This window comes from Cebidichthys violaceus, unplaced genomic scaffold (genome assembly GCF_023349555.1).
Source record: "Cebidichthys violaceus isolate CVI_PGR_0920_01 unplaced genomic scaffold, fCebVio1.0.p SCAF_16, whole genome shotgun sequence".
NCBI classification, from domain to species: Eukaryota; Metazoa; Chordata; class Actinopteri; order Perciformes; family Stichaeidae; genus Cebidichthys; species Cebidichthys violaceus.
In genome coordinates this window covers 12,497,746-12,525,073 of record NW_027176329.1, presented here as the reverse complement: position 1 = coordinate 12,525,073, position 27,328 = coordinate 12,497,746, and the positions used below count along the sequence as shown (strand labels likewise).

The 27,328-nt window shown below is 28.5% G+C and overlaps 1 protein-coding gene across 4 annotated transcripts in view; it reads left to right on the top strand.

Moving 5' to 3' along the window:
* The window catches only part of LOC137872838 (ephrin type-A receptor 7-like), a 148,958-nt gene extending 144,250 nt beyond the window's left edge, over positions 1-4,708 (top strand). For all 4 annotated transcript variants that reach the window (XM_068711306.1, XM_068711304.1, XM_068711303.1 and 1 more), the window contains 3 exons: positions 224-414; positions 505-669; positions 2,049-4,708. In XM_068711306.1, the coding sequence (XP_068567407.1) occupies positions 224-414; positions 505-669; positions 2,049-2,163 (471 nt within the window). In that variant the 3' untranslated portion in view covers positions 2,164-4,708. The remainder of the gene's footprint in view (positions 1-223; positions 415-504; positions 670-2,048) is intronic.
* The last annotated feature ends 22,620 nt before the right edge of the window (positions 4,709-27,328 follow it).

Here is a 27,328-nt window from a genome sequence, read left to right as displayed (position 1 = left end):
TGTAACTGAGAAAAATCAGGTTTTAAATAGCTTACTCAGCTTTTTAAAGTAGGGCAAGACTTTTTACATTGTTATTAACTCTCCCCGTTCTGCCCTACCAGTCACATACATTCTCTTTGGGAATTTATCCAATTACCTGTATGATAAGTACTGGATATTCCCAACACTAATTCAAATTTTCTAACCTGATATAACTATTTGCCTTCGTCTGCATGTCCTGTAGGTGATCAAGGCCATCGAGGACGGCTTCAGGCTGCCGGCTCCGGTTAACTGCCCTCCACATCTCCATCAGCTGATGCTGGACTGTTGGCAGAAGGAGAGGACAGAGAGGCCCAGCTTCAGCCAGATCCATTCGGCCCTCAGCAAGAGCATTCGCTCCCCTGATGGCATTGGTTCCTCCACGTTGGCACGCAGGTACGACCCGGTAGTGCATTGGCTCAGTAAGTGGATAATTTCAGGAGATTTCCTATCAACGTGCAACCGACCCTGTTTCTTCTTCTCCAGAACCCTGAGTTCATCCATTACTCTAGCAGAGAGGCCTCTGCCCTCCTTCCCATCCTTTAACTCGGTGGGAGAGTGGCTGGACGCGGTGGACATGGGCCGATACAAGGACAACTTCACTGCTGCAGGATACTGCTACTTGGAGTCTGTGGCACGAATGACTGTACAGTAAGTGGCTTTACGTGTGTGTGTGTGTAGCAGTGACCGTTCATTTCCTGTTTTTAGAGAAGGTGGCTTAGTTAGATAATTAAGAGAACAGATCATTAAAAAATATAAAATCTTCTAGTTTCTAAATTGTGAAGATTTACTGCGTTTACTGCAGAACATCACTGTGGGCTTCGGGAAAGTATAAAGACTTTTCAACATACAATTAATTGAGAAAATAGCAGGCATAATTAAAATTAACTAAAATAAGGTAAATATACTGTATAATGGATAAAACTCTTTAGATGGACTAGCATTACCAGTGGACCTCGAGTAGAAATCTGTATTTTCCCCCGGACGTGATGTCAAGGCTGTGCGTAACATCTGCTTATATTAAAGATATTAAACAAGATCATTGACATTCGATATTATAAATAAAATTATATTGCATAGGCCTATTTATGTTTATGTATATTCACAAAGACGTCATGCTGTGTAGCGAGATGAGCCTCCTGACTTTTCACCCAAAATGCTGGAGAAAACATAAAAACCCAAATCCCAGAGATGCCGATTCGCACGAGTCTGATATCTCAGTGTTTAGTGAAATACAGCAGGTAATTTACGGTGGGTAATTAAGGACAAAGCAGATTTACACAGGATTAAGATCACAGACAAACCACAATTATTACAAATGACTGCTGGGCCTCAGGTAATACTAGTCCTGTGCAAATAGGGAATAAGGAGCTAGCACAGCCAAAACTATTTTTTAAATATGGAAACTCCATACAGCAAATACATGCTGTCAGTCCTGTTTTTTTTTCACATGCAAAAAAAAACACATTTATTTGTCATTTACATTTTTGAGGACCAACTTAAAACAGCTGGAAAACTTTTTTGCGCATCACCAACAGCTTTAACTTGCCACCTTGCTGCAGTCATGTAGAAGTGTACTCCTGGTTGTGTCAGTGCACTATGACATCACTGTTGGGTGAGGTTATGGGGGCAACAGAGGATATCACTATTGTCCATAGAAAACAAATTAAAATTCCCTTCCACAATGCTTTTTAATTTTTTTATCAAGACACCTTTTCATGATACACATACATATACAGTATATATGTCAACAGAAGGGTGAATGAAGAGGAATTTGTTTTCTGTGGGTGTTTTTGTATAAATGTTGTTGTTTCAGATCCATTTGAGGAGTGCTTATGGTTGGAGTGTTCCACGTTTTATTGAAAATGTGTCACGCATTATGAGACACTGTGTGGTCTTGGTCTTTACTCGGTCTTGCCCTGTCTTAGTCTTGACTGCAACACTACCAATTGTATTCCCGTGTTGGCTGTTTTACAAGCCAATGACATGCAGTCCAATACATTTATCTTCCTTTCTTTTTTGCTCCACAGAGATGTATTGAGTCTTGGCATCACTTCCCTTGAGCACCAGAAGTTGATACTGGCTGCCATCCAGACCCTCAGAGCCCAGGTGATCCAAATGCACGGCCGTGGTGTGCAGGTCTAACAAGCAGTCGACATGCCTACTCTGCCACTGCTGCTGCAGACCCACTCGTGTGCACAGACGGATGACGGGGGGGGAGAGAGAGAGCGAGAGAGAGAGCGAGAGAGAGACCTATTCCAAACTGAAGGAAAGATGAGCAGATCTTCCAGCTCAACTGCACTCTATTTACTCCTCCTTCCCACGCTTCCTCATGCCTTCCTTGATTCCTTTCTTCCTTTTTTTCTATGAATCCCCTCAGAGACGAGCAGCGTTACTGTCGCGTTTGAGGGATAGCAGAGGAGTGACGTCACCTGACTTTTTCTTTTTGTGACTTCTATCTGCATTTCAATAACTGTGTCGGCTCCACCTCACTGGCTCTGGATCAGTGCGTAAAGACTTGTGAAATATTGTCTCAAGCAGGAGCAGCTCTGCCTGAAGCGGACCTCTGAGCAGGAGGCGGGCACGGATGTAGTGCGCTGCGAACAGGCCAGTTATGGACTGGTGCTCAAAGAAACGTTGACATTTTGGATGGAATTTCCCTTTATCACGGCATTGATTCACTAAAAACTTCAAGTCGCCAATGCCAGGAGCGATTGTACTGGTCCTGGATCAAAGCACTCTCCTCTTATAGAACTGGCACAGCTGATTCAAGCAGGAACTGATTTACTAAGCGGATACAGAATCATGTCATTGTACGTCAGAGCTGATCTCCTATCGGATGGTAAAGAGACATGTTTGAAACAAGTTTAAACATGGCTGCGGTAGCTTAAGAAGACTGTACTGTCCCATGGCGAAGGTCCGGTAAGAGTGAGGTGATGAGAGTTGGATGAGGCCTCAAAAGAGACTCAATGAAACGGGGCTAGCATCCAGTACAGTCCTGTAGTCAGTGTATAAAGTGTGCTGGCGTGATGGACAAAGCTACTGTAGGTTATGGGTGATGATATACTGTACTTTCAGGAACGCCAACCTGTGTTTTTATTTCGTCTTTGGGGTTACTGATGGTTAAACAAAAGCTGCAGGATACAATTGTAAAGGTTGGACGTGTGTTTGATCGTCATTAATTGTGGTATGTTGTCTGTTTCACTACACTCCATCATAGTATCTTCTTATTTCCTTTATATACGGTTATTTCTGTTTGCATTTAAAACATCTACCGTTCCCTTTAGCCTGCTGAATGTCATCTCGGTAACACAATCCTCCTCTCCAAAGCCTCTCTCACTACCATGTTTAATACTCTGCATTGAGCACGGGCCACCTCTGGAAGATGGCCTGTTTCAGATATTTATTTATGTTTACAGACTGTAACACACACCTCTGCAGAAAAGAGGTTTATTTAACTTGTAGTATTTGGAAGAAAAAAAAAAAAAAAGTCAAGCAAAGGAGTTATGGCCTCTTGTTTTGTTTCTGTTTAGTTGATTTTTATATGACTGAGTTTATATGTGAACAAATTAGTTGTTTGTACACAGGAAGTGAGAGGAACACTGGAGGGTTTTTACTGTCAGCACACAGTATCTGTGTATTCTTGAACACTGGAGTTGGTACAGTTAAGTTTAGGTCCATAATCATTGGATTTGCTGTATACACTACTGTGTGTGTGTGTGTGTGTGTGTGTGTGTGTGTGTGTGTGTGTGTGTGTGTGTGTGTGTGTGTGTGTGTGTGTGTGTGTGTGTGTGTGTGTGTGTGTGTGTGTGTGTGTGTGTGTGTGTGTTGCAGTAAGGACACAGTATTAAGAAATGTCTAATGGACTTTTTTTCCCCTCTTTGTAGCTGTTGGATTATCATGTTTAATTTTATGTTGCTGTGAATATCATGCTATCATACTATATGGTTGCACCAATTCCCCCAGATTCTCTCTGTACAGTGATCTGACCCCCCCCCCCCCCCCAAGCCTTGTTCTGACCAATTCTATACTGGAGACTTAGAGGACGTTTATCGGGGCATTATTTGACTATCATACATTTTCACAAAACAAGGTACATACATTTTTGACTGGAATATTGTTACTGGTTTATCTTTGGTGCAAAATGAGTTTTTGTTCGTTCTCCTTGTTCTCCCCTCGCTGTAACCATTTTGTTAAATTAGTAAACTCATATGTCCTTATAGATGTTATCATGCACATGTTAACATCTGAAGAAACACTCTGATGGTCTCTTTGACACACACACACACACACACACACACACACACACACACACACACACACACACACACTAGACTACAAAGACACATCACAAACTGGACCTCGTCACCACGATGAATGAAACGTTCACATCTCTACCCCCCTCTCTGTTACTGTGACCATTATGATATATGTTTAATACTGTAAATATGTATTTGAAAATGCGAAATCTATTTTTATAATTTGTTTGAAGAACAATGTGTTGAATATAATATATGCTCACTGTGTAAAGGTTTTATTTGTTTGAATTTAGGGCCATAGCCAAGAAACTCTGGTGTTTGGAATATAAAACTGGGAAAAAAAAAATCTTCTTTTTGTTAGTTTTTTGATGATTTTTACCTGTTAAAAGAAAATCTGATGGCTGTTGCAATATTGAAACGTGTTATTAAAAAATCTCCAATACAGGCAAATGTTGTTTGTCCTCGTCTTCTATTTTAGGAAGTGTAAAACTTCAAAGTACTACAACCCGACCAATACAAAAACTTTGAGGCTGATATTTGAGGGTTCACAAAAGAAAATTCAATAATTATACATAACTGAATTTTGTTCAAAGATATGTACTGAGTGAGATATTTTAATGTTTTGAATTAAACTTGTCAGTGCCTTCTGGTGGACAATCTATATAATGGCGGCGATTCTAAATTACCTAAAATATTTTGGGGTTTCGATCTGCACTTGATATTTCCTGTTACTTATTGGCCGACATACGCTTATAGCTACATATCTGAAAAAGGATCACCCACCCCGTCGGTGGCAGTAACGCACCACAGAAGTAACACTGCGCCAACAAAGGCACTGAAGAAGAAGACTGCTTGCTTTTAACCATGAATGTTAACAATGCACAATTTAAAATATTTAGAAAATGGCTTTGCAAATGTTTCACAATGAAGGAAATCATTTGTTCAACCTCACAGATACACACGGTGCGTGATTAAGACTGAACAGAGTTTCCGCCAGAATATTGACTTTTTTCGACATAATATACTATGATTTTATGACTTTTTTGACATAATATACTATGACTTTTTATGACTTTTTTCGACATGCTATACTATGACTTTTTTGACATAATATACTATGACTTTTTTATGACTGTTTTCAACATAATATACTATGACTTTTTATGACTTTTTTCAACATAATATACTATGACTATGACTTTTTTCGACATAATATACTATGACTTTTTTCGACATAATATACTATGACTTTTTATGACTTTTCGACATGCTATGCTATACTATGACTTTTTAGGACTTTTTTCGACATAATATACTATATTTTTTGTATGACTTTTTTTGACATAATATTTTATGACTTTTCGACATACTATACTATGACTTTTTTATGACTTTTTTCGACATGCTATACTATGACTTTATGACTTTTTTCGACATAATATACTATGATGTTTTATGACTTGTTTCGACATAATATACTATGATTTTTGTATGACTTTTTTCAACATAATATGCTATGACTTTTTTATGACTTTTTTCGACATAATATACTATGACTTTATGACTTGTTTCGACATAATATACTATGACTTTTTTCGACATACTATACTATGACTTTTTATGACTTTTTTCAACATAATATACTATGACTTTTTATGACTTTTTTCAACATAATATACTATGACTATGACTTTTTTCGACATAATATACTATGACTTTTTTCGACATAATATACTATGACTTTTTATGACTTTTCGACATGCTATGCTATACTATGACTTTTTAGGACTTTTTTCGACATAATATACTATATTTTTTGTATGACTTTTTTTGACATAATATTTTATGACTTTTCGACATACTATACTATGACTTTTTTATGACTTTTTTCGACATGCTATACTATGACTTTATGACTTTTTTCGACATAATATACTATGATGTTTTATGACTTGTTTCGACATAATATACTATGATTTTTGTATGACTTTTTTCAACATAATATGCTATGACTTTTTTATGACTTTTTTCGACATAATATACTATGACTTTATGACTTGTTTCGACATAATATACTATGACTTTTTTCGACATACTATACTATGACTTTTTATGACTTTTTTCAACATAATATACTATGACTTTTTATGACTTTTTTCGACATAATATACTATGACTTTTTAGGACTTTTTTCAACATAATATACTATGACTTTATGACTTTTTTCGACATAATATCCTATATTTTTTGTATGACTTTTTTTGACATAATATTTTATGACTTTTCGACATACTATACTATGACTTTTTTATGACTTTTCGACATACTATACTATGACTTTTTTATGACTTTTCGACATACTATACTATGACTTTTTTTTGACTTTTCGACATACTATACTATGACTTTTTTATGACTTTTTTCGACATAATATACTATGACTTTTTTATGACTTTTTTCGACATAATATACTATGACTTTTTAGGACTTTTTTCAACATAATATACTATGACTTTATGACTTTTTTCGACATAATATCCTATATTTTTTGTATGACTTTTTTTGACATAATATTTTATGACTTTTCGACATACTATACTATGACTTTTTTATGACTTTTCGACATACTATACTATGACTTTTTTATGACTTTTCGACATACTATACTATGACTTTTTTTTGACTTTTCGACATACTATACTATGACTTTTTTATGACTTTTTTCGACATAATATACAATGACTTTTTTATGACTTTTTTCGACATAATATACTATGACTTTTTTCGACATAATATACTATGATTTTTGTATGACTTTTTTCGACATAATATACTATGACTTTATGACTTTTTTCGACATAATATACTATGATTTTTTATGACTTGTTTCGACATAATATACTATGATTTTTGTATGACTTTTTTATGACTTTTTTCGACATAATATACTATGACTTTTTTCAACATGCTATACTATGACTTTTTATGACTTTTTTCGACATGCTATACTATGACTATGACTTTTTTCGACATAATATACTATGACTTTTTATGACTTTTCGACATGCTATGCTATACTATGACTTTTTATGACTTTTTTCGACATAATATACTATGACTTTTTAGGACTTTTTTCAACATAATATACTATGACTTTATGACTTTTTTCGACATAATATCCTATATTTTTTGTATGACTTTTTTTGACATAATATTTTATGACTTTTCGACATACTATACTATGACTTTTTTATGACTTTTCGACATACTATACTATGACTTTTTTATGACTTTTCGACATACTATACTATGACTTTTTTTTGACTTTTCGACATACTATACTATGACTTTTTTATGACTTTTTTCGACATAATATACTATGACTTTTTTCGATATAATATACTATGACTTTTTTATGACTTTTTTCGATATAATATACTATGACTTTTTTATGACTTTTTTCGACATAATATACTATGACTTTTTTAGACATGATATACAATGACTTTTTTATGACTTTTTTCGACATAATATACTATGACTTTTTTCGACATAATATACTATGATTTTTGTATGACTTTTTTCGACATAATATACTATGACTTTATGACTTTTTTCGACATAATATACTATGATTTTTTATGACTTGTTTCGACATAATATACTATGATTTTTGTATGACTTTTTTGACATAATATACTATGATTTTTGTATGACTTTTTTATGACTTTTTTCGACATAATATAGTATGACTTTTTAGGACTTTTTTCAACATAATATACTATGACTTTATGACTTTTTTCGACATAATATACTATATTTTTTGTATGACTTTTTTTGACATAATATTTTATGACTTTTCGACATACTATACTATGACTTTTTTATGACTTTTTTCGACATAATATACTATGACTTTTTTATGACTTTTTTCGACATAATATACTATGACTTTTTAGGACTTTTTTCGACATAATATACTATGACTTTTTAGGACTTTTTTCAACATAATATACTATGACTTTTTTCGATATAATATACTATGACTTTTTTATGACTTTTTTCGATATAATATACTATGACTTTTTAGGACTTTTTTCAACATAATAAACTATGACTTTTTTATGACTTTTTTCAACATAATATACTATGACTTTTTAGGACTTTTTTCAACATAATATACTATGACTTTATGACTTTTTTCGACATAATATACTATATTTTTTGTATGACTTTTTTTGACATAATATTTTATGACTTTTCGACATACTATACTATGACTTTTTTATGACTTTTTTCGACATAATATACTATGACTTTATGACTTTTTTCGACATAATATACTATGATTTTTTATGACTTGTTTCGACATAATATACTATGATTTTTGTATGACTTTTTTATGACTTTTTTCGACATAATATACTATGACTTTTTTATGACTTTTTTCGACATGCTATACTATGACTTTATGACTTTTTTCGACATAATATACTATGATTTTTGTATGACTTTTTTCTACATAATATACTATGATTTTTGTATGACTTTTTTGACATAATATACTATGATTTTTGTATGACTTTTTTATGACTTTTTTCGACATAATATAGTATGACTTTTTAGGACTTTTTTCAACATAATATACTATGACTTTATGACTTTTTTCGACATAATATACTATATTTTTTGTATGACTTTTTTTGACATAATATTTTATGACTTTTCGACATACTATACTATGACTTTTTTATGACTTTTTTCGACATAATATACTATGACTTTTTTATGACTTTTTTCGACATAATATACTATGACTTTTTAGGACTTTTTTCAACATAATATACTATGACTTTTTAGGACTTTTTTCAACATAATATACTATGACTTTTTTATGACTTTTTTCAACATAATATACTATGACTTTTTAGGACTTTTTTCAACATAATATACTATGACTTTATGACTTTTTTCGACATAATATACTATATTTTTTGTATGACTTTTTTGACATAATATACTATGATTTTTGTATGACTTTTTTATGACTTTTTTCGACATAATATACTATGATTTTATGACTTTTTTGACATAATATACTATGACTTTTTATGACTTTTTTCGACATGCTATACTATGACTTTTTTGACATAATATACTATGACTTTTTTATGACTTTTTTCAACATAATATACTATGACTTTTTATGACTTTTTTCAACATAATATACTATGACTGACTTTTTTCGACATAATATACTATGACTTTTTTCGACATAATATACTATGACTTTTTATGACTTTTCGACATGCTATGCTATACTATGACTTTTTAGGACTTTTTTCGACATAATATACTATATTTTTTGTATGACTTTTTTTGACATAATATTTTATGACTTTTCGACATACTATACTATGACTTTTTTATGACTTTTTTCGACATGCTATACTATGACTTTATGACTTTTTTCGACATAATATACTATGATGTTTTATGACTTGTTTCGACATAATATACTATGATTTTTGTATGACTTTTTTCAACATAATATGCTATGACTTTTTTATGACTTTTTTCGACATAATATACTATGACTTTATGACTTGTTTCGACATAATATACTATGACTTTTTTCGACATACTATACTATGACTTTTTATGACTTTTTTCAACATAATATACTATGACTTTTTATGACTTTTTTCGACATAATATACTATGACTTTTTAGGACTTTTTTCAACATAATATACTATGACTTTATGACTTTTTTCGACATAATATCCTATATTTTTTGTATGACTTTTTTTGACATAATATTTTATGACTTTTCGACATACTATACTATGACTTTTTTATGACTTTTCGACATACTATACTATGACTTTTTTATGACTTTTCGACATACTATACTATGACTTTTTTTTGACTTTTCGACATACTATACTATGACTTTTTTATGACTTTTTTCGACATAATATACTATGACTTTTTTCGACATAATATACTATGATTTTTGTATGACTTTTTTCGACATAATATACTATGACTTTATGACTTTTTTCGACATAATATACTATGATTTTTTATGACTTGTTTCGACATAATATACTATGATTTTTGTATGACTTTTTTATGACTTTTTTCGACATAATATACTATGACTTTTTTCAACATGCTATACTATGACTTTTTATGACTTTTTTCGACATGCTATACTATGACTATGACTTTTTTCGACATAATATACTATGACTTTTTATGACTTTTCGACATGCTATGCTATACTATGACTTTTTATGACTTTTTTCGACATAATATACTATGACTTTTTAGGACTTTTTTCAACATAATATACTATGACTTTATGACTTTTTTCGACATAATATCCTATATTTTTTGTATGACTTTTTTTGACATAATATTTTATGACTTTTCGACATACTATACTATGACTTTTTTATGACTTTTCGACATACTATACTATGACTTTTTTATGACTTTTCGACATACTATACTATGACTTTTTTTTGACTTTTCGACATACTATACTATGACTTTTTTATGACTTTTTTCGACATAATATACTATGACTTTTTTCGATATAATATACTATGACTTTTTTATGACTTTTTTCGATATAATATACTATGACTTTTTTATGACTTTTTTCGACATAATATACTATGACTTTTTTAGACATGATATACAATGACTTTTTTATGACTTTTTTCGACATAATATACTATGACTTTTTTCGACATAATATACTATGATTTTTGTATGACTTTTTTCGACATAATATACTATGACTTTATGACTTTTTTCGACATAATATACTATGATTTTTTATGACTTGTTTCGACATAATATACTATGATTTTTGTATGACTTTTTTGACATAATATACTATGATTTTTGTATGACTTTTTTATGACTTTTTTCGACATAATATAGTATGACTTTTTAGGACTTTTTTCAACATAATATACTATGACTTTATGACTTTTTTCGACATAATATACTATATTTTTTGTATGACTTTTTTTGACATAATATTTTATGACTTTTCGACATACTATACTATGACTTTTTTATGACTTTTTTCGACATAATATACTATGACTTTTTTATGACTTTTTTCGACATAATATACTATGACTTTTTAGGACTTTTTTCGACATAATATACTATGACTTTTTAGGACTTTTTTCAACATAATATACTATGACTTTTTTCGATATAATATACTATGACTTTTTTATGACTTTTTTCGATATAATATACTATGACTTTTTAGGACTTTTTTCAACATAATATACTATGACTTTTTTATGACTTTTTTCAACATAATATACTATGACTTTTTAGGACTTTTTTCAACATAATATACTATGACTTTATGACTTTTTTCGACATAATATACTATATTTTTTGTATGACTTTTTTTGACATAATATTTTATGACTTTTCGACATACTATACTATGACTTTTTTATGACTTTTTTCGACATAATATACTATGACTTTATGACTTTTTTCGACATAATATACTATGATTTTTTATGACTTGTTTCGACATAATATACTATGATTTTTGTATGACTTTTTTATGACTTTTTTCGACATAATATACTATGACTTTTTTATGACTTTTTTCGACATGCTATACTATGACTTTATGACTTTTTTCGACATAATATACTATGATTTTTGTATGACTTTTTTCTACATAATATACTATGATTTTTGTATGACTTTTTTGACATAATATACTATGATTTTTGTATGACTTTTTTATGACTTTTTTCGACATAATATAGTATGACTTTTTAGGACTTTTTTCAACATAATATACTATGACTTTATGACTTTTTTCGACATAATATACTATATTTTTTGTATGACTTTTTTTGACATAATATTTTATGACTTTTCGACATACTATACTATGACTTTTTTATGACTTTTTTCGACATAATATACTATGACTTTTTTATGACTTTTTTCGACATAATATACTATGACTTTTTAGGACTTTTTTCGACATAATATACTATGACTTTTTAGGACTTTTTTCAACATAATATACTATGACTTTTTTATGACTTTTTTCAACATAATATACTATGACTTTTTAGGACTTTTTTCAACATAATATACTATGACTTTATGACTTTTTTCGACATAATATACTATATTTTTTGTATGACTTTTTTGACATAATATACTATGATTTTTGTATGACTTTTTTATGACTTTTTTCGACATAATATAGTATGACTTTTTAGGACTTTTTTCAACATAATATACTATGACTTTATGACTTTTTTCGACATAATATACTATATTTTTTGTATGACTTTTTTTGACATAATATTTTATGACTTTTCGACATACTATACTATGACTTTTTTATGACTTTTTTCGACATGCTATACTATGACTTTATGACTTTTTTCGACATAATATACTATGATGTTTTATGACTTGTTTCGACATAATATACTATGATTTTTGTATGACTTTTTTCAACATAATATGCTATGACTTTTTTATGACTTTTTTCGACATAATATACTATGACTTTATGACTTGTTTCGACATAATATACTATGACTTTTTTCGACATACTATACTATGACTTTTTATGACTTTTTTCAACATAATATACTATGACTTTTTATGACTTTTTTCGACATAATATACTATGACTTTTTAGGACTTTTTTCAACATAATATACTATGACTTTATGACTTTTTTCGACATAATATCCTATATTTTTTGTATGACTTTTTTTGACATAATATTTTATGACTTTTCGACATACTATACTATGACTTTTTTATGACTTTTCGACATACTATACTATGACTTTTTTATGACTTTTCGACATACTATACTATGACTTTTTTTTGACTTTTCGACATACTATACTATGACTTTTTTATGACTTTTTTCGACATAATATACTATGACTTTTTTATGACTTTTTTCGACATAATATACTATGACTTTTTTAGACATGATATACAATGACTTTTTTATGACTTTTTTCGACATAATATACTATGACTTTTTTCGACATAATATACTATGATTTTTGTATGACTTTTTTCGACATAATATACTATGACTTTATGACTTTTTTCGACATAATATACTATGATTTTTTATGACTTGTTTCGACATAATATACTATGATTTTTGTATGACTTTTTTATGACTTTTTTCGACATAATATACTATGACTTTTTTCAACATGCTATACTATGACTTTTTATGACTTTTTTCGACATGCTATACTATGACTATGACTTTTTTCGACATAATATACTATGACTTTTTATGACTTTTCGACATGCTATGCTATACTATGACTTTTTATGACTTTTTTCGACATAATATACTATGACTTTTTAGGACTTTTTTCAACATAATATACTATGACTTTATGACTTTTTTCGACATAATATCCTATATTTTTTGTATGACTTTTTTTGACATAATATTTTATGACTTTTCGACATACTATACTATGACTTTTTTATGACTTTTCGACATACTATACTATGACTTTTTTATGACTTTTCGACATACTATACTATGACTTTTTTTTGACTTTTCGACATACTATACTATGACTTTTTTATGACTTTTTTCGACATAATATACTATGACTTTTTTCGATATAATATACTATGACTTTTTTATGACTTTTTTCGATATAATATACTATGACTTTTTTATGACTTTTTTCGACATAATATACTATGACTTTTTTAGACATGATATACAATGACTTTTTTATGACTTTTTTCGACATAATATACTATGATTTTTGTATGACTTTTTTCGACATAATATACTATGACTTTATGACTTTTTTCGACATAATATACTATGATTTTTTATGACTTGTTTCGACATAATATACTATGATTTTTGTATGACTTTTTTATGACTTTTTTCGACATAATATACTATGACTTTTTTCAACATGCTATACTATGACTTTTTATGACTTTTTTCGACATGCTATACTATGACTATGACTTTTTTCGACATAATATACTATGACTTTTTATGACTTTTCGACATGCTATGCTATACTATGACTTTTTATGACTTTTTTCGACATAATATACTATGACTTTTTAGGACTTTTTTCAACATAATATACTATGACTTTATGACTTTTTTCGACATAATATCCTATATTTTTTGTATGACTTTTTTTGACATAATATTTTATGACTTTTCGACATACTATACTATGACTTTTTTATGACTTTTCGACATACTATACTATGACTTTTTTATGACTTTTCGACATACTATACTATGACTTTTTTTTGACTTTTCGACATACTATACTATGACTTTTTTATGACTTTTTTCGACATAATATACTATGACTTTTTTCGATATAATATACTATGACTTTTTTATGACTTTTTTCGATATAATATACTATGACTTTTTTATGACTTTTTTCGACATAATATACTATGACTTTTTTAGACATGATATACAATGACTTTTTTATGACTTTTTTCGACATAATATACTATGACTTTTTTCGACATAATATACTATGATTTTTGTATGACTTTTTTCGACATAATATACTATGACTTTATGACTTTTTTCGACATAATATACTATGATTTTTTATGACTTGTTTCGACATAATATACTATGATTTTTGTATGACTTTTTTGACATAATATACTATGATTTTTGTATGACTTTTTTATGACTTTTTTCGACATAATATAGTATGACTTTTTAGGACTTTTTTCAACATAATATACTATGACTTTATGACTTTTTTCGACATAATATACTATATTTTTTGTATGACTTTTTTTGACATAATATTTTATGACTTTTCGACATACTATACTATGACTTTTTTATGACTTTTTTCGACATAATATACTATGACTTTTTTATGACTTTTTTCGACATAATATACTATGACTTTTTAGGACTTTTTTCGACATAATATACTATGACTTTTTAGGACTTTTTTCAACATAATATACTATGACTTTTTTCGATATAATATACTATGACTTTTTTATGACTTTTTTCGATATAATATACTATGACTTTTTAGGACTTTTTTCAACATAATATACTATGACTTTTTTATGACTTTTTTCAACATAATATACTATGACTTTTTAGGACTTTTTTCAACATAATATACTATGACTTTTTAGGACTTTTTTCAACATAATATACTATGACTTTATGACTTTTTTCGACATAATATACTATATTTTTTGTATGACTTTTTTTGACATAATATTTTATGACTTTTCGACATACTATACTATGACTTTTTTATGACTTTTTTCGACATAATATACTATGACTTTATGACTTTTTTCGACATAATATACTATGATTTTTTATGACTTGTTTCGACATAATATACTATGATTTTTGTATGACTTTTTTATGACTTTTTTCGACATAATATACTATGACTTTTTTATGACTTTTTTCGACATGCTATACTTTGACTTTATGACTTTTTTCGACATAATATACTATGATTTTTGTATGACTTTTTTCTACATAATATACTATGATTTTTGTATGACTTTTTTGACATAATATACTATGATTTTTGTATGACTTTTTTATGACTTTTTTCGACATAATATAGTATGACTTTTTAGGACTTTTTTCAACATAATATACTATGACTTTATGACTTTTTTCGACATAATATACTATATTTTTTGTATGACTTTTTTTGACATAATATTTTATGACTTTTCGACATACTATACTATGACTTTTTTATGACTTTTTTCGACATAATATACTATGACTTTTTTATGACTTTTTTCGACATAATATACTATGACTTTTTAGGACTTTTTTCAACATAATATACTATGACTTTTTAGGACTTTTTTCAACATAATATACTATGACTTTTTTATGACTTTTTTCAACATAATATACTATGACTTTTTAGGACTTTTTTCAACATAATATACTATGACTTTATGACTTTTTTCGACATAATATACTATATTTTTTGTATGACTTTTTTGACATAATATACTATGATTTTTGTATGACTTTTTTATGACTTTTTTCGACATAATATACTATGATTTTATGACTTTTTTGACATAATATACTATGACTTTTATGACTTTTTTCGACATGCTATACTATGACTTTTTTGACATAATATACTATGACTTTTTTATGACTTTTTTCAACATAATATACTATGACTTTTTATGACTTTTTTCAACATAATATACTATGACTATGACTTTTTTCGACATAATATACTATGACTTTTTTCGACATAATATACTATGACTTTTTATGACTTTTCGACATGCTATGCTATACTATGACTTTTTAGGACTTTTTTCGACATAATATACTATATTTTTTGTATGACTTTTTTTGACATAATATTTTATGACTTTTCGACATACTATACTATGACTTTTTTATGACTTTTTTCGACATGCTATACTATGACTTTATGACTTTTTTCGACATAATATACTATGATGTTTTATGACTTGTTTCGACATAATATACTATGATTTTTGTATGACTTTTTTCAACATAATATGCTATGACTTTTTTATGACTTTTTTCGACATAATATACTATGACTTTATGACTTGTTTCGACATAATATACTATGACTTTTTTCGACATACTATACTATGACTTTTTATGACTTTTTTCAACATAATATACTATGACTTTTTATGACTTTTTTCAACATAATATACTATGACTATGACTTTTTTCGACATAATATACTATGACTTTTTTCGACATAATATACTATGACTTTTTATGACTTTTCGACATGCTATGCTATACTATGACTTTTTAGGACTTTTTTCGACATAATATACTATATTTTTTGTATGACTTTTTTTGACATAATATTTTATGACTTTTCGACATACTATACTATGACTTTTTTATGACTTTTTTCGACATGCTATACTATGACTTTATGACTTTTTTCGACATAATATACTATGATGTTTTATGACTTGTTTCGACATAATATACTATGATTTTTGTATGACTTTTTTCAACATAATATGCTATGACTTTTTTATGACTTTTTTCGACATAATATACTATGACTTTATGACTTGTTTCGACATAATATACTATGACTTTTTTCGACATACTATACTATGACTTTTTATGACTTTTTTCAACATAATATACTATGACTTTTTATGACTTTTTTCGACATAATATACTATGACTTTTTAGGACTTTTTTCAACATAATATACTATGACTTTATGACTTTTTTCGACATAATATCCTATATTTTTTGTATGACTTTTTTTGACATAATATTTTATGACTTTTCGACATACTATACTATGACTTTTTTATGACTTTTCGACATACTATACTATGACTTTTTTATGACTTTTCGACATACTATACTATGACTTTTTTTTGACTTTTCGACATACTATACTATGACTTTTTTATGACTTTTTTCGACATAATATACTATGACTTTTTTATGACTTTTTTCGACATAATATACTATGACTTTTTTAGACATGATATACAATGACTTTTTTATGACTTTTTTCGACATAATATACTATGACTTTTTTCGACATAATATACTATGATTTTTGTATGACTTTTTTCGACATAATATACTATGACTTTATGACTTTTTTCGACATAATATACTATGATTTTTTATGACTTGTTTCGACATAATATACTATGATTTTTGTATGACTTTTTTATGACTTTTTTCGACATAATATACTATGACTTTTTTCAACATGCTATACTATGACTTTTTATGACTTTTTTCGACATGCTATACTATGACTATGACTTTTTTCGACATAATATACTATGACTTTTTATGACTTTTCGACATGCTATGCTATACTATGACTTTTTATGACTTTTTTCGACATAATATACTATGACTTTTTAGGACTTTTTTCAACATAATATACTATGACTTTATGACTTTTTTCGACATAATATCCTATATTTTTTGTATGACTTTTTTTGACATAATATTTTATGACTTTTCGACATACTATACTATGACTTTTTTATGACTTTTCGACATACTATACTATGACTTTTTTATGACTTTTCGACATACTATACTATGACTTTTTTTTGACTTTTCGACATACTATACTATGACTTTTTTATGACTTTTTTCGACATAATATACTATGACTTTTTTCGATATAATATACTATGACTTTTTTATGACTTTTTTCGATATAATATACTATGACTTTTTTATGACTTTTTTCGACATAATATACTATGACTTTTTTAGACATGATATACAATGACTTTTTTATGACTTTTTTCGACATAATATACTATGACTTTTTTCGACATAATATACTATGATTTTTGTATGACTTTTTTCGACATAATATACTATGACTTTATGACTTTTTTCGACATAATATACTATGATTTTTTATGACTTGTTTCGACATAATATACTATGATTTTTGTATGACTTTTTTGACATAATATACTATGACTTTTTTATGACTTTTTTCGACATAATATAGTATGACTTTTTAGGACTTTTTTCAACATAATATACTATGACTTTATGACTTTTTTCGACATAATATACTATATTTTTTGTATGACTTTTTTTGACATAATATTTTATGACTTTTCGACATACTATACTATGACTTTTTTATGACTTTTTTCGACATAATATACTATGACTTTTTTATGACTTTTTTCGACATAATATACTATGACTTTTTAGGACTTTTTTCGACATAATATACTATGACTTTTTAGGACTTTTTTCAACATAATATACTATGACTTTTTTCGATATAATATACTATGACTTTTTTATGACTTTTTTCGATATAATATACTATGACTTTTTATGACTTTTTTCAACATAATATACTATGACTTTTTTATGACTTTTTTCAACATAATATACTATGACTTTTTAGGACTTTTTTCAACATAATATACTATGACTTTATGACTTTTTTCGACATAATATACTATATTTTTTGTATGACTTTTTTTGACATAATATTTTATGACTTTTCGACATACTATACTATGACTTTTTTATGACTTTTTTCGACATAATATACTATGACTTTATGACTTTTTTCGACATAATATACTATGATTTTTTATGACTTGTTTCGACATAATATACTATGATTTTTGTATGACTTTTTTATGACTTTTTTCGACATAATATACTATGACTTTTTTATGACTTTTTTCGACATGCTATACTATGACTTTATGACTTTTTTCGACATAATATACTATGATTTTTGTATGACTTTTTTCTACATAATATACTATGATTTTTGTATGACTTTTTTGACATAATATACTATGATTTTTGTATGACTTTTTTATGACTTTTTTCGACATAATATAGTATGACTTTTTAGGACTTTTTTCAACATAATATACTATGACTTTATGACTTTTTTCGACATAATATACTATATTTTTTGTATGACTTTTTTTGACATAATATTTTATGACTTTTCGACATACTATACTATGACTTTTTTATGACTTTTTTCGACATAATATACTATGACTTTTTTATGACTTTTTTCGACATAATATACTATGACTTTTTAGGACTTTTTTCGACATAATATACTATGACTTTTTAGGACTTTTTTCAACATAATATACTATGACTTTTTTATGACTTTTTTCAACATAATATACTATGACTTTTTAGGACTTTTTTCAACATAATATACTATGACTTTATGACTTTTTTCGACATAATATACTATATTTTTTGTATGACTTTTTTGACATAATATACTATGATTTTTGTATGACTTTTTTATGACTTTTTTCGACATAATATAGTATGACTTTTTAGGACTTTTTTCAACATAATATACTATGACTTTATGACTTTTTTCGACATAATATACTATATTTTTTGTATGACTTTTTTTGACATAATATTTTATGACTTTTCGACATACTATACTATGACTTTTTTATGACTTTTTTCGACATGCTATACTATGACTTTATGACTTTTTTCGACATAATATACTATGATGTTTTATGACTTGTTTCGACATAATATACTATGATTTTTGTATGACTTTTTTCAACATAATATGCTATGACTTTTTTATGACTTTTTTCGACATAATATACTATGACTTTATGACTTGTTTCGACATAATATACTATGACTTTTTTCGACATACTATACTATGACTTTTTATGACTTTTTTCAACATAATATACTATGACTTTTTATGACTTTTTTCGACATAATATACTATGACTTTTTAGGACTTTTTTCAACATAATATACTATGACTTTATGACTTTTTTCGACATAATATCCTATATTTTTTGTATGACTTTTTTTGACATAATATTTTATGACTTTTCGACATACTATACTATGACTTTTTTATGACTTTTCGACATACTATACTATGACTTTTTTATGACTTTTCGACATACTATACTATGACTTTTTTTTGACTTTTCGACATACTATACTATGACTTTTTTATGACTTTTCGATATAATATACTATGACTTTTTTATGACTTTTTTCGACATAATATACTATGACTTTTTTATGACTTTTTTCGACATAATATACTATGACTTTTTTAGACATGATATACAATGACTTTTTTATGACTTTTTTCGACATAATATACTATGACTTTTTTCGACATAATATACTATGATTTTTGTATGACTTTTTTCGACATAATATACTATGACTTTATGACTTTTTTCGACATAATATACTATGATTTTTTATGACTTGTTTCGACATAATATACTATGATTTTTGTATGACTTTTTTATGACTTTTTTCGACATAATATACTATGACTTTTTTCAACATGCTATACTATGACTTTTTATGACTTTTTTCGACATGCTATACTATGACTATGACTTTTTTCGACATAATATACTATGACTTTTTATGACTTTTCGACATGCTATGCTATACTATGACTTTTTATGACTTTTTTCGACATAATATACTATGACTTTTTAGGACTTTTTTCAACATAATATACTATGACTTTATGACTTTTTTCGACATAATATCCTATATTTTTTGTATGACTTTTTTTGACATAATATTTTATGACTTTTCGACATACTATACTATGACTTTTTTATGACTTTTCGACATACTATACTATGACTTTTTTATGACTTTTCGACATACTATACTATGACTTTTTTATGACTTTTCGACATACTATACTATGACTTTTTTAGACATGATATACAATGACTTTTTTATGACTTTTTTCGACATAATATACTATGACTTTTTTAGACATGATATACAATGACTTTTTTATGACTTTTTTCGACATAATATACTATGACTTTTTTCGACATAATATACTATGATTTTTGTATGACTTTTTTCGACATAATATACTATGACTTTATGACTTTTTTCGACATAATATACTATGATTTTTTATGACTTGTTTCGACATAATATACTATGATTTTTGTATGACTTTTTTGACATAATATACTATGATTTTTGTATGACTTTTTTATGACTTTTTTCGACATAATATAGTATGACTTTTTAGGACTTTTTTCAACATAATATACTATGACTTTATGACTTTTTTCGACATAATATACTATATTTTTTGTATGACTTTTTTTGACATAATATTTTATGACTTTTCGACATACTATACTATGACTTTTTTATGACTTTTTTCGACATAATATACTATGACTTTTTTATGACTTTTTTCGACATAATATACTATGACTTTTTAGGACTTTTTTCGACATAATATACTATGACTTTTTAGGACTTTTTTCAACATAATATACTATGACTTTTTTCGATATAATATACTATGACTTTTTTATGACTTTTTTCGATATAATATACTATGACTTTTTAGGACTTTTTTCAACATAATATACTATGACTTTTTTATGACTTTTTTCAACATAATATACTATGACTTTTTAGGACTTTTTTCAACATAATATACTATGACTTTATGACTTTTTTCGACATAATATACTATATTTTTTGTATGACTTTTTTTGACATAATATTTTATGACTTTTCGACATACTATACTATGACTTTTTTATGACTTTTTTCGACATAATATACTATGACTTTATGACTTTTTTCGACATAATATACTATGATTTTTTATGACTTGTTTCGACATAATATACTATGATTTTTGTATGACTTTTTTATGACTTTTTTCGACATAATATACTATGACTTTTTTATGACTTTTTTCGACATGCTATACTATGACTTTATGACTTTTTTCGACATAATATACTATGATTTTTGTATGACTTTTTTCTACATAATATACTATGATTTTTGTATGACTTTTTTGACATAATATACTATGATTTTTGTATGACTTTTTTATGACTTTTTTCGACATAATATAGTATGACTTTTTAGGACTTTTTTCAACATAATATACTATGACTTTATGACTTTTTTCGACATAATATACTATATTTTTTGTATGACTTTTTTTGACATAATATTTTATGACTTTTCGACATACTATACTATGACTTTTTTATGACTTTTTTCGACATAATATACTATGACTTTTTTCGACATAATATACTATGACTTTTTAGGACTTTTTTCGACATAATATACTATGACTTTTTAGGACTTTTTTCAACATAATATACTATGACTTTTTTATGACTTTTTTCAACATAATATACTATGACTTTTTAGGACTTTTTTCAACATAATATACTATGACTTTATGACTTTTTTCGACATAATATACTATATTTTTTGTATGACTTTTTTGACATAATATACTATGATTTTTGTATGACTTTTTTATGACTTTTTCGACATAATATAGTATGACTTTTTAGGACTTTTTTCAACATAATATACTATGACTTTATGACTTTTTTCGACATAATATACTATATTTTTTGTATGACTTTTTTTGACATAATATTTTATGACTTTTCGACATACTATACTATGACTTTTTTATGACTTTTTTCGACATAATATACTATGACTTTTTTATGACTTTTTTCGACATAATATACTATGACTTTTTAGGACTTTTTTCGACATAATATACTATGACTTTTTAGGACTTTTTTCAACATAATATACTATGACTTTATGACTTTTTTTCGACATAATATACTATATTTTTTGTATGACTTTTCTTGACATAATATTTTATGACTTTTTGACATACTATACTATGACTTTTTTATGACTTTTCGACATACTATACTATGACTTTTTTATGACTTTTTTCGACATACTATACTATGACTTTTTTATGACTTTTTTCGACATAATATACTATGACTTTTTTCGATATAATATACTATGACTTTTTTCGACATAATATACTATGACTTTTTTCGACATAATATACTATGATTTTTGTATGACTTTTTTCGACATGCTATACTATGACTTTTTTCAACATAATATATTATGAATTTTTTTCCACATATATATACACAAGCTGTACAATGGCCCAATCCCAATCTCTTCACTTTGAGGCGTACTCCCACAAAGTCCGTGAAGGTTTAGGGCTGTCCCACTGTCAAATCTTTGAGTGTTTGAGGGCTCTCTGCAGACATTTTGAGCCCTTTATGAACCCTTTCCGTAAGTCAGCATTAGATGCCTAAGGGAATTACCCACAATTCACTGCAATGTGACGTTAAACACAGGGTAACTAGTGGATGCATGTAGATGTAAAAAGAAGGTAAACAAAGAAAACGGCTCACGTGTGTTCAGCCCGTCTTATTAAATTTACTCAGGAACATTAAGGGTTAAAGATGGAACAAAAAAAACATGAAATCAGAGGATATTTATTATTTATTCATCAAATATTAGATTTTGTTATTGAAGCCGTTTTGACAAAAACGAGTAAATAGATTATATGAAATGACCTCATCTTGTGAGGAAAGAGCCTGGAAGACGCTCATATCAGGGAGTACAAAGTATAAAATAATCTTATTTTTTTTGTCCTTTTCATGGTAACGTGATATGTTGCAGCAAAGCGCTGTCCCATTCATATTTACACCATTTCAAGCCCTCACAGTCTCTCACACTCAACCACTTACCAGGTGACGTCAGTAAGTCCTTGAGGGTTCAGAGTTTGAGGCTTTAGGGGGGACTTTGGGATTGGGCCTAAGACTTTTTGATGACTGTTTTCGACATACTATACTGTGACTTCTGTACTTGACTTTTTTATGCCTGGACATGCTAATTTATGAATTTTTAGGACATGCTATGCTGACTTTTTATGACTTTTTTCAAGACATGCTATACCATGACTTATTTTCAGATTTTTTTCAACGTGCTATACTGATCTTTTTTTAAGATTTTTTTTCTACATAGTATGACTTTTTTTTTTACATTTTCGACATACTATATTGTTGTTTTTTTTACTTTCATTTTTCTACATACTATTTGTTACGACCCGGCTTAGGGTTAAAGCTGGCTCAACATGAAAAGTTAGAATCTCCTCTGTCCCGTTTCTAAGAACCACCAGCAACCAGGAATATGAAGGCGTTTATTAGTATATTTAAAACTTGCAGCTTCAAAGTGATTCAACAGCAAAACAAACTTAATGCTGATCTACTCAAATAATGAAACAAAATACAAGTTGCTAACCTAACTCCTAAAAGGAGAAAAGGGGGTTAACCAAAATGCTAACCAAACCTACCAAACCTGGGCTATTTATGACAGAATATTAAGACTTCACAGAGAACATGCTGACTGGCATTTTTGCTGGAAGGGAAGATAAGAGAGTCCTGCAGGGGCTGAGGGAAGCCTGCCTCTTGAACCTCAAGCCTGGAGGCTGGAACCAATCGGCTCCGGGGAACAACCGACACACCCACACACGAACAATCATCCACTCAGCCCATCAGCCAACCTCGCCTGCAGCACATCACACACCAGAGAGGGAGATCAACAACACAACACAACACAACAGCAGCATTATATATAAATACATGGAACAGTGCACATACAATCCCTGGGTGGTTACGAGACTGTTTTTCACCATACTATACTATGATTTTTCTTTGTTTTTTCAATGTACTATTCTATGACATTTTTACATGACCTTTTCAAAATACTATACTGACTTTTTTCAACATGCAATTCTATAATTTTTTTCAAAAAAAAATTTGCCATGCTACGACTTTTGAAAATTCTTTCAAGGTACTATACCATGACTTAGTTATTTACTTTTTTCGACATACTATACCTTTTTGACTTTTTTTTGACATATTATATTTTTTACTTTTCTTTACGTTTTTCAACTAGGACTATTTTCTCCCAAACAAGAGTTGTTTGGGGCTTTTTCAACATGCTATCCTATTACTGACTTTTTTCAATTTGCTATGACTTTTACATTTTTTGACTATACTATGACTTTAATTCTACATACTCTATGACTTTTTTTGACATGCTATACTGTGACTTTTATGAGACTGAGATTTGTGCCTTCCTTAAAAACATTCACAGTAGATTCTGGGTTTCAGTGTCTTGCCAAAGGGAACAGGGTAGATGCATTGAGCAGCTAAATTTTCACATAAGTGAATGTGATTGAAAACAAACTCCCAATTGTCTGTCAATCCTTCTTCACCTCTGGTGCAAAGAAATTAACCGACGGCCTTTAGAGCTCACTCAGTCCTCTAACCTTCAGGCTACCTGGGTGTCTTGTACTACTTATCTACTTGTACAAGGTTAATGCACTGTATCCTCTTACAACAGAATTGAACTTCTGGTTTTCGCTCCTAGCCTACTTTGGAGGCTTGTGGTTTTTTTCTCTCTTCATGTGAAGTTTCTCTCTCTGGGACTGAGGTTATATTACTCAGGATTTATTACAAAACGCCCACCTTCAGACTAGCACTGTGCGTATGGGAAATTATTGTAAATGCAAATTAACTTAGCGTGGGTTTGATGTGGGCAACGGTGTGGGTGTGTAGACGTGAGTGTGCCGGTATGTGCCTCGGCGCTTGCTCGCACAGGTCAGTGTGTGTGTGCGCAATAAGGTGCGTATGTGCATATCATGTGTGTGCAAATGTACTTCAAGTTTGATGACAGTCCATGGGAATGCATTTGCGAATGAGATATTTTTATTTATCTCATACAGTTGCAGCAGCAATCCATACTTTTTATATTAAATTCTTATTGGAGTTGAGGATTGGAGCTTGAGACTTAATGAGTTTCATCTCTGAGCCATCAGTGGCTACAGCTTTCTAAAGCTCCCACGCAAGCAAACATCACCTATTTCAGATGGTGCTTAGCAGACCCCAGCTAAGCAGCAGTTGAACTCCTGCTGCAGTAACACCGGATTTAATAATTCATTATCGGAAGCTTATCGTGAATTTCTTGCATGCTTTCAAGATATAATGTGACGAGAAAACAAACAAAAAAAGCTTACATGTCAGGCTCATCAAGATTATGTGTATGAGAATGAAACTGTGTGGCTCTAAAGAACGTTTATATATTTATTTAGAACAAATAAAACATGGATATGAATTAAAACATGTAGTAAGTGCAATGCTGCAAACCACCATTCTATTTGGGAAATAAAATGTAAAACCTAGTCTTGAATAAAGCCATCGGCTCTTATCTACATAATATAAATCATATCTTAATAGCCTTGACACTTGACTCCTGCCTGCTTGGGGTCATGAGCCATCTTGCAGCTGCACACATGCCAAATGAACTGAATAGCGTGCCTAATAAACTGCTCTCCGCATCCTACTCTTGTGGTATAATATAATAAATTTAAGTGTGACATCTTAGTATGCAAACAACATAACCCACAGTAACTCTTCTCAGTGGCGACGGGGGTTTGTTTTAGTTGGCATTTTATCAGGCTTCTCACAGTTTGAGTGTAAATCTTCAATCAGATTAACCTGTTTATTCACTGTAAATGAGACTGG